General features: G+C 44.0%; 1 protein-coding gene across 1 annotated transcript; it reads right to left on the bottom strand.

The window, feature by feature from the left end:
* Window positions 1-1,712: 1,712 nt before the first annotated feature.
* On the bottom strand, window positions 1,713-7,780 carry LOC103629229 (phragmoplastin interacting protein 1). The gene is made up of 6 exons (XM_008650407.4): window positions 7,320-7,780; window positions 5,884-5,958; window positions 5,678-5,749; window positions 4,813-4,975; window positions 3,308-3,354; window positions 1,713-3,232 (listed from the first exon to the last, which is right to left on the bottom strand). The coding sequence occupies exons 1-6, from the start codon at window positions 7,703-7,705 to the stop codon at window positions 2,032-2,034; spliced, it is 1,944 nt and encodes a 647-aa protein (XP_008648629.1). The 5' UTR covers window positions 7,706-7,780; the 3' UTR covers window positions 1,713-2,031.
* Between the last annotated feature and the right edge of the window lie 2,138 nt (window positions 7,781-9,918).

The raw sequence follows: 9,918 nt of genomic DNA, 5'->3' as shown, positions 1-9,918 counted from the left end.
ATATTTCTAACGCTAACCCGGCTTGTAGTTGTGATTAACTTTGTAAATTTCAGTTTCGCCCTATTCACCCCCCTCTAGGCGACTATCAGTATACATCAATAACACACAAGTCATAAGCTACATACGTTAAAACCGCCACAAGTGTAAAAGTAGCGAGCGGCCGTGTTTGGATGTTTGGATTGACATACCAAGTTGGTCTGCCACAGTCACAATTAGGCACAGGAAGATCAGAAGGAACAGGAGCATCCTTACTAGATACATCCGGATATAACTCCTGAGGACGACCTCTCTTCTGCCACAACGACTCTCGATACATGTCTTTCATCTAATAAACGATTATATATTAACAAAACTATATAGAAATATCATAAATGATTTTCACTTATAAATACATGTCTTTCACAAACTGTCTAATAAACTGTAGTCATCATATGAACCATATATCCTAGGAATCATAACTAATAGCAATATGAGCAACAATCAAATCTAATTAATCGAAACCATACAACGCAATATACGTAACAAATGAATGTGAGACACCATACCTTGATCTACAGAGTTTTCCAACTCGAATACAAAGATTGGAGCACCTCTGGGTGGTATGGAAGAAGATTCAAATGGTTGGGCGCAGCTCTCGGCCAGGAAATAACTGATTTATAGGTCTTCCTAGCTCGACGACAAGATCTGTGACGTCTAGCTCTGCGCCAAGATCTGTAGCGAGCTAGGTGCTACGTCGGCGCCGCGTCAGCCCTCGGCACCAGCGGGGCAGGTTACCTCGGCGTCACGATCTATAGGGCCGAGCGAAGGGTCCAAATGCAGAAATAAGTTGTCTAGGGGTATAAACGTGAATTTTTTTTAAAAAAAGACCGAAATACAGAAAAGTTCGGCAAGAAATTACGTACTGACATGATTTTCTGAAGACGGAAACATGTGTGGCATGGCCACAAAAGAAGGGGAAAAAAGAAGAATGGTGTATTTGCAAGCTTTTGGATTCTTTCATGAACTGCCAATTGCTCTCCCACGCATGTCAAAGGGCAGGTGACCTAAGAAAAACCTTCTGCTGCTGGAGTGCCTGCTGCCGGCTTCTAGCTTCTTCTCCGGCGTCATCGTGGTGGTGGCGGTGTTGGGATCCAATGCTTGCGTTGCGTCCCTCTGCACGCACCCAGCTCGTCGCGGCGGCCAAATTTTGTATGGTTTTGGTCGGCGTCTCCACGTAGGTCTCCACTGTGATGATGATGCAGACTGCTCTGTTTTTCTGAACGGATCTTTCTGACGATTCATCGGTTGAAGTGGTATCCACTGTGAATATGCAGCAGGCAGGGCAAGCGATCCCGTCCGGACCGGCCGAGTGCAGCGCAGTGACATCATCGCGCGGAACACGGTTGCTGACTGAATCGGACAGGGACAGCACAGGGATTCGGAGTGAAGAAAAATCACTGTATTTGTTTGCCTGGCGAGGTGCATTTATTTAGATCAAAATTCAGTGGATAAAGATCACCGAAAAGCAAAAGCAAAGGCTTCTTTGTTCACTGGATAAAGATCACCAAAAAAAAAAGAAATTCCCAAACAGAAGTTAGAAACAAACACAGAAATCCCCAGACAAAAGGTCCCTTGTCAGATCAAACAAGAAACTAACTGGTGCAGAAACAAGTTACCGCAGCCAGAAGCCCAGAACTAGGGGCGCAGGAGGCGGAGAGCGGCAGAACAGCTCATGAAGCCCATCACACATTGTTTTTTTTTCAAACAAAAGAATTCATATAGATGATGATGACAATAATGACTCTTCTCCCGACGGATAATGAATCCTGTGGTATCATGGAATCAAAATTTGACATGCCAAAAATTAATAAACCTTGTCTACCATGCCTACATTCCCTGCTACAAAACTTCGATTTTTCTTCTTCGGGGACATAGAGATAACTTCACTGCTCATATCAAGGAACATACAGTACAACACGAGACTAAAATTCTGGAGAACGAAAGAAGCAATCGTTTGACCTCAGCGTCTGCCTTGCTCAGGCAACGTAACCCTCAGCAGACAGCAGCTGCCTTGTTCGGGCACTCCGACGAGAGATGGCCAGCGATGCCGCACTCGTAGCATGTCCGCCTCTTCTTTTTCTTTGCAGGTGCAGATTTTGCGTCCTCACTTGCCTTCTTTTCGTCAGAAACGACTGGTAGTACAGCGTTTGAGTGATTGCCAGGCTTCTCTTCGTTGCAGACAGGCTCAGCGGCCTTTTTGCTGGGGCAAGCCGAGGAGAGATGACCGGAGATGCCACACTCGTAGCATTTTCGCCTCTTCTTTGAAGCTACTGAATTCGATTCATCGCCAGCTTTTGTTTCCTCGGGCTTGATGGTGGTTGCAGGTTTTGCGTCAGCAGGCTCTCTGTTGTTCAGAACAGATTCTGATGTCCTTTTGTTTGGGCAAGCCGATGAGAGATGGCCAGGAGTTCCACATTCATAACATGTCCGCCTCTTCTTCGACGATGCAGGAGCTGAATCAACATTAGTGTTCTTTTCATCAGAAATAAATTCAGGATCCTTCTTGTTTGGGCAATTAGAAGAGAGGTGCCCAGGGATGCCACATTCATAACATGTTCGCCTCTTCTTTGAGGCTGCTATGGTGGAGTTAGAATTATCCTCCTTTTCATCAGAATCCTTCTTATTTGGGCAAGCAGAGGACAGGTGCCCAGCGGTGCCACATTCATAGCACTTTCTTACTTCAGAATCCTTCTTATTTGGGCAAGCAGAAGAGAGGTGCCCCGGGGTGCCACATTCATAGCACTTCCTTGCTTCAGAATCCTTCTTATTAGGGCAAGAAGAAGAAAAGTGCCCAGGGGTTCCGCATTCATAGCATGTCCTAGTTTTACTTTTCAGATGATCTGAGTTCCCATTGTCATTGACTTTTTGGTTATCCTTTTTTGGAACAGCACATCTGATTCTGACTGGGCGTTCCTTGATCACCTTCTGGTCGAGCTTCAAAGCAGCAGCAAGAGACGCGCTGTCAGAAAAATCAACATGCGCGTAGCCTTTGAAACCACCTGTCTCCTTGTCTGTCCCAAACCGGATGGATGAAATTTTGCACTCGGAGAAGAACTTTTTTAGATCATCATCTGTTATATCCCATGGCAGATTTCCAACATATATCCTATTATACCCCTCTATCAACTTTGGTGCAAAATCTTCCTTCTCACGGTTATGTTTGTAAGGCTGAATTTTCAAATAAAATCCTCCCCTGAAATGGTTATCAAGAATGTCACTACCATGATTAGAACAATGTGGGATAGCACATAGAAGGATGTATGCTTACATATCTGCACCATCCATAGCTAATGCCCTCTGTGCGGCAGCATCAGTCTGAAAAAAAAGAACCGTTAGTCAGATACCTCACCACCTCAGACTACAATTTCCAAAAAAAAGGTAAAACACATAGAAGTTAATTTATAGCAAGCCGTATGAAAAGAATTGTGGATCCAGTCTATGCAGATATTCTAGTTGATTTCTATGATTCTGTGGAATTAACATGGAAGTTAAGATCATACAATTCCAACCTGAAGCATCCAACTTAATCCGCCGAACATACAGTTTGCATAGTTGTTAAGGCGTCCTAAGGTGTCGCTCAGGCGACGCCTAAGCGCTAAGGCGTGTGAAAACCTTAAGGCGTCTTGGTCGCCTTATTTTGGAGCCTAAGGCGTCCGCTTTGGCCTTGTTTGTTTGGAATTTTTTTAGCTTATGACAACCAAAAGCTGTTGCGGACTGTCAAACGCCCCAGCTTTTCAGTCCGCTTCTATAAGAATCGTTTTGGTAAAAACCGTCCAAAATCAACATGAGCACAGAATCGGTCGAGTCGTCAACCGTCCAAAATCAACATGAACACAGAATTGGTCGAGTCGTCACGATAGTAGAAATCCATCGCTTTCTAGATCCTAGACCCTTTGGACCACTTCATCTTCCTCCGCACGTAATCTCCACGATACTCAGATTCTTCCCAGAGCCATATTCTCTCCACCGCCATATTCTTAGAAAAGTTGATCAGAAAAAAGCTTAACCAAACAGGCGCTTTGCACAGTAGAGCGTCGCCCCGGCGCCTTGGAGAGTTCTAAGGCAACGCTATGAGGAAGCTTTGGAGTGATGTAGGGATGGACCTTAAGGTTTGGATCCTGAACTGACTGAGCACCCGATTTGAAACCATGTCCCTGGAGAGTGGCATCACCAGCGGCAACGGTGTTGGTCCCCCGGCGTCGGTAGCCGCTCCCCACGGCGATGGCGAGCTCTAGCTGTGCCGGTGAGGTCCCCTGACCTCAGCTGTGTGTGTGAGAGAGAGAGAGAGGGAAGAGAGGGAGGCGGCTGGGAGAGAGAGAGCACTGAGAGAGGGAGGGGAGGGAGTCGGTTGGGTGACGAGTGCGGCTGGGAGAGGGCTGGGAGTGAGTGAATAAGTGTGTAACCTAATTTTAATGGGCCAAGTGGGCTTATTTGGACCGGCTAAACTTATTAGCTGCACATTGACCCTTTTTCCTACACAATTCATCAAATATCAATATTTTTCTATTTCTAACTATATTTAAGGCGTCGCCTCGCCTTACGCTTAAAAGTTAAAAAGGGGGACAGTCGGCTTATCTCGCCTTAACACCTTAACAATTATGACAGTTTGTAATCCCAGGTCAGTTAACAAATCAAACTGGCATATGGATATAATTAAGGAATAAGAACTTTGAACATGTATACAGACTAAACTTCGTATATGAGATAAGAATTTGATGTACCAAACAAACAGGAATGCAAAACTAAAAGAAGCAAAACAGGCTCAGACCTAACCTTGAAAGTTAGAATCGCAATACCCCTGAATTTCCCGCTTTCGGGAAAATTCATGCAGTCAATCATTGTGATACTACCACATGCTTCAAAGAAACTTCTTATGTCATCCTCAGATGAATAGTATGGGATGCCACCAACATACACCTTCTTTATGCTTTGCTCCCTGAAATACAGATGTGACACATTACACAACATGGAAGAGAGGAAGCATCTTACGATGAGCAAAAACAAGTTTACAGTCAAATAAGGTGGTGACTCAAGTCTTTATGTGTTGATATTATTGCAGCCCTGTGATATTATCGCAGCCAGCAATGTGTACGCTATTTTTATCATATTATCACACTACTTTAGTAATCAGTAATGTAATAACACCTGGATTTGTCCATGGCTACATTGTAAACAAACTCATTTTACTAGCATGCTATACAAGAGAGTCTGATCTTATTAGTTTTCACACAGGTAGCATCTTACTCTTACCAATGTTTCTCCTATTTCCATTCCAGCCATGCTAATCAAACAAGAATGGGGCTAGGCCGCTAGAGACACATTTGGATACAAATTTCTTTAGGAGTTTTGGGAAATGTTAAAGTTTAACAAAATATTTTGGTTTTGGGTACAAAGGGGTGTTTGAATGCAACAAACGATGAAGATTGAAAACGTCAGTATTGTTAAAATAGTCTCTTATAAGTTCTTGAAAGTTCACCTAGGACCACTTTTTTATAAACCCAGATATCATATGTCCGTAGTTTCTAAAACTATAGTTTTTTATATCATGTTTATGGAAATTAAGACATCCAAATAGATCCTGGCATCCTAGGTTTCATGATTGAGTACAAAATCACCAATCTATCAGGCCCTAACTCACCTATGCTCTGCGACTACATGATTGTCAGACACGACAACAGTTTTGGCCAACTGCATTTTGTGATTCTGCTGCCTGAAACAAAGATGAAAGCATTACGCAACTAGTGCCGACAGAGATCACACCGTATAAGCTGAAACTGCAGAATTTCTCCATCACCTACACTCTCTACAAGTACAAGAGCATCACTATATTGTACTATAGCTTACCTATTGTCTGGAACAATGTTATTGTTGGACCCAACAGCGGGGTTGGTCACTTCCAACTTGTTTATATTTTGGTCGCTGAAAAAAGAGCATAAAAGGCCAACAAAACATTATACAACTACTAAAAATAACTTCAGCACTCTCAAATATTAAAAAGATATAACAACATCAAGCAACCTAGGTGCTGTTTGGTTCACGAAATGTAACGTAAAGGGTAATGGTAATGGTTTACACTCGATTACGGGCGGTAACAAGTTTGAATAGTCCGGTATCAATTTTTAGTATGGTATCTGATTACGGTTGGACTAAAACAAACATAATTTAACGTTATCACTTACCCATTACGTTACAAATATTTGAACCAAACGGTACCCTAATGCTACAAGAACTGACAGACAAAAAATGGTGAATTCTTTTCTTCTAACAATATTAATGTAATGGATCCGCCATAAAAAATACAATTAGATCACAGAACAGTAAGATGGTTGCACAGCTTTTCGTATATTATGATCAAGCAGCACAGCACTACATTATGACCAAAGCCTTCTACTAAGGAGCTTTTGCTATTATAATACTCATTTCATTAGGCTTCTTCTTTTTAGTACTTATAATTTTACCTTCTCCATAACAGTATTCATAGGTAACCCTATTCTTTAAAATAGTACTTCGACCTCTTTTTAATCATTTCTATTTTCTTTTCTTATTTCTCAGCACCGTACTCCCTACTTTTCCTCTCTCCCTCCACATCTCTATTCATCACAAGAATGCATACATACATACAACAGACTAGATATCGCAGGTGTAATTCTCAGATGCATCGACAAGTGTGATCATATTTATTACTGACGTACTGACCGGTTAGGTTATATATCACAGTAGCTATCATCCACGGCTGAACAACTCCAAGTAATTCCTTTGTCTATCATTCGTCTTCCATCTTCATGCCAAATAAAAATAATATACAAAACTACTACTATCTATCTTGACAAGAACATGTTCAAACGGTTGCTGGTGACCCTCATCCCTCAGCCAGTCAATAGCATCTAAGCAAACTAGACACAGATATTAGCATTGGCAGTATGAATTCCTGCTAGAACTGATATAGCAGTACGGCTAATTTAGGTGGTGAGAAATAAGAAAATAAAATGAAAACAATTAAAATGGGTTAGAATACTATTTTAAAGGATAGGTTCACTTGTAAGTACTATTATAGAGAAGATAAAATTGTAAGTACTAAAAGAGAGCAGCCTGATAAAAGGAATACTATAATAGCAAAAAGCTCTACTACTAAACCCTGCATTTGTCGATTATATATCTGACTATTATTATGCCACTGTTGTTCAGAGCTCACACCATGCCTTCATGCTATTGCGATGAATATTTCACGAATTCAGCAATCCTTTTGGGCAGAGGAACCAACTTTCCAAGCCCTAACTCACCTATCCTTTGCCTCGACCGGCTGGTCAGACTCAGACCCGGCAGCAGAATCGGCCTCCCCTATCTCCCCCTCCACCTGCTGCGTTTCCGGCTCCGCGGCCTCGGCCTCCATCAACCTCCTGATCCTCCTTTTCTCCTTCTTCTCCTTCCTCCTCTCCTCCCTCCTCCGCTCCACCTCCTCCCTTATCTCCTCCTCCGTCTGCCGCACCACCTCGGGGAGCGACAGCTTCTTCTTGGGCCTCCGCTCCCGCTTGGGGCGCAGCCGCTTGGAGGATGCGAGCCTCTCCTTTACGGCCTCCACATCCTCTCCATGCTCCTCCTCCGCGGCTTTGCCGGCTGGGAGGAGCGTGTGGAGCTTCAGCTTCAACTTTTTGCGCGCGAGCACCATGGCTGCTGCTTCGAGTTCGGCGGCGGCTGCCAGGTTTTCGTGGGAGAAGAAACGGGAGGAGGAGATGGCCGAAGCGAAAGGGTTTTAATGGGCCTGTTGGGCTTTATAAAGGCCCAACTGGAACTGATCTCTCACTCGTCCACTCATGTGACACCGAAACACAGTACATAATCTACAATGTGGCCATACTGAAGGCCCATGCCACTCTTACTACCAAAAGCCTAAGCCGAAACTCACAATGTGGTCTGTTTGGTTGCATGCATGGCTAAGCCTGGCTCGTATCTAGTGAGCCTACCTCTAACTAGTCTGGCTGAATACATGCACCTTCTTTTGTTTAGTTGTCTGCATGTGATCAGTCTAGTTCATGACAGATGTTGATTGGTTGTCTATATGAATATTTGTTGTATGCGTTTAAAAAGTTATTAAATAAATGAAAATTGTATTAATAGACAGTAATTATATGTTAAAATCATTTAATAGACACTAACTACATGTTAATAAACACTAATTATATACTAATCTTAACCATGTAAATTTTTTATTTAAAATATACATAGCATGTGCGGTCTAGTTTTGTTCGTAAAAATATTAGAAACACAGATATGAAATCGGCTCGGTAATTAAATCTTTTAATTACAAAATATAACAAAAAAACCAACAAAACCAACGTCTCGATTTGCGTGCTTGAGTAAACAGCCGCTTAGTCAAGCCTGGCCGCGCGCGTGCGACCGTTCCAGGCGTTCCCTTCAGGGCTGGCTCGGGGCGCTTTGAGGTTCGTGTTGACCTGTCTCTTGGAATACTGAAAGGGAATTAGACTTACACCTTTTTCCTAATTGATTTTTGGTGGTTGAATTGCCCAACACAAATAATTGGACTAACTAGTTTGCTCTAGTCTATAAGTTTTACAGGTGCCAAAGGTTCACAATAAGCCAATAAAAAGACCAAGAAAGGGTTCAAACAAAGAGAGCAAAAGACATCCCAAAAGGCACCCTGGTCTGGCGCACCGGACAGTGTCCGGTGCACCAGGGCACTCGACGCTGAACTCGCTACCTTCGGGAAAATGGGAGGCCGCTCCGCTATAATTCACCGGACTGTCCGGTGTGCCAGCGGAGCAACGGCTACTTCGCGCGCAACGGTCGACTGCAACGCATTAAATGCGTGCCTGCACACGCAGAGGACAGAGCACGCGCAGTTGGCGCACCGGACAGTCTACAGGACCTGTCCGGTGCACCACCGGACAGCTCAGGGCCCCCAAGTCAGAGCTCCAACGGTCGAACCCCAACGGTCTGCTGACGTGGCTGGCGCACCGGACTGTCCGGTGCGCCATGCGACAGCAGCCTTCCAACGGCCATTTTTGGTGGTTGGGGCTATAAATACCCCAACCACCCCACATTCAATGGCATCCAAGTTTTCCACCTTCAACACATTACAAGAGCTATAGCATTCAATTCTAGACACTCCAAAGAGATCAAATTCTCTCTCAAGTCCAAAGACAACTCCAATCAATAGTGACTAGTGAGAGAGTGATATTTGTGTTCATTTGAGCTCTTGCGCTTGGATTTCTTCTTTTCTTTCTCATTCTTCTTGTGACCAACTCAATTGTAACCAAGGCAAGAGACACCAATTGTGTGGTGGTCCTTGCGGGAACTTCGTGTTCCGTTTGATTGAGAAGAGAAGCTCACTCGGTCTAAGTGACCATTTGAGAGAGGGAAAGGGTTGAAAGAGACTCGGACTTCGTGACCACCTCAACGGGGAGTAGGTTTGCAAGAACCGAACCTCGGTAAAACAAATCATCGTGTCTCGCTCTTTATTTGCTCACGATTTGTTTTGCGCTCTCTCTCTCTCTGACTCATTTATATTTCTAACGCTAACCCGGCTTGTAGTTGTGCTTAAGTTTATAAATTTCAGATTCGCCCTATTCACCCCCCTCTAGGCGACTTTCAATTGGTATCAAATCCCGGTGCTTCATTAGAGCCTAACCGCTCGAAGTAATGTCGGGAGCATCCGCCAAGAGGGAGACCGGGACCGGCGAGAAGCCCGCCACAAGCCATGGGAAGGCTCCATCTAGGGAGTCCGCCAACAAAGTGAAGGGATCCCCTTCACACAACAAGTCGTGGCGGAGCGGTGACAAGAAGAAGAAGATGAGGAAGGTGGTCTACTACGAGACCGACTCTTCGTCGCCATCCACCTCCAGCTCCGACACATCGTCCGTA

Source organism: Zea mays, chromosome 6 (assembly GCF_902167145.1).
Source record: "Zea mays cultivar B73 chromosome 6, Zm-B73-REFERENCE-NAM-5.0, whole genome shotgun sequence".
Taxonomy (NCBI): Eukaryota; Viridiplantae; Streptophyta; class Magnoliopsida; order Poales; family Poaceae; genus Zea; species Zea mays.
The sequence above is the reverse complement of the archived record's forward strand: the minus strand, read 5'-3'. Positions and strand labels throughout refer to the sequence as shown.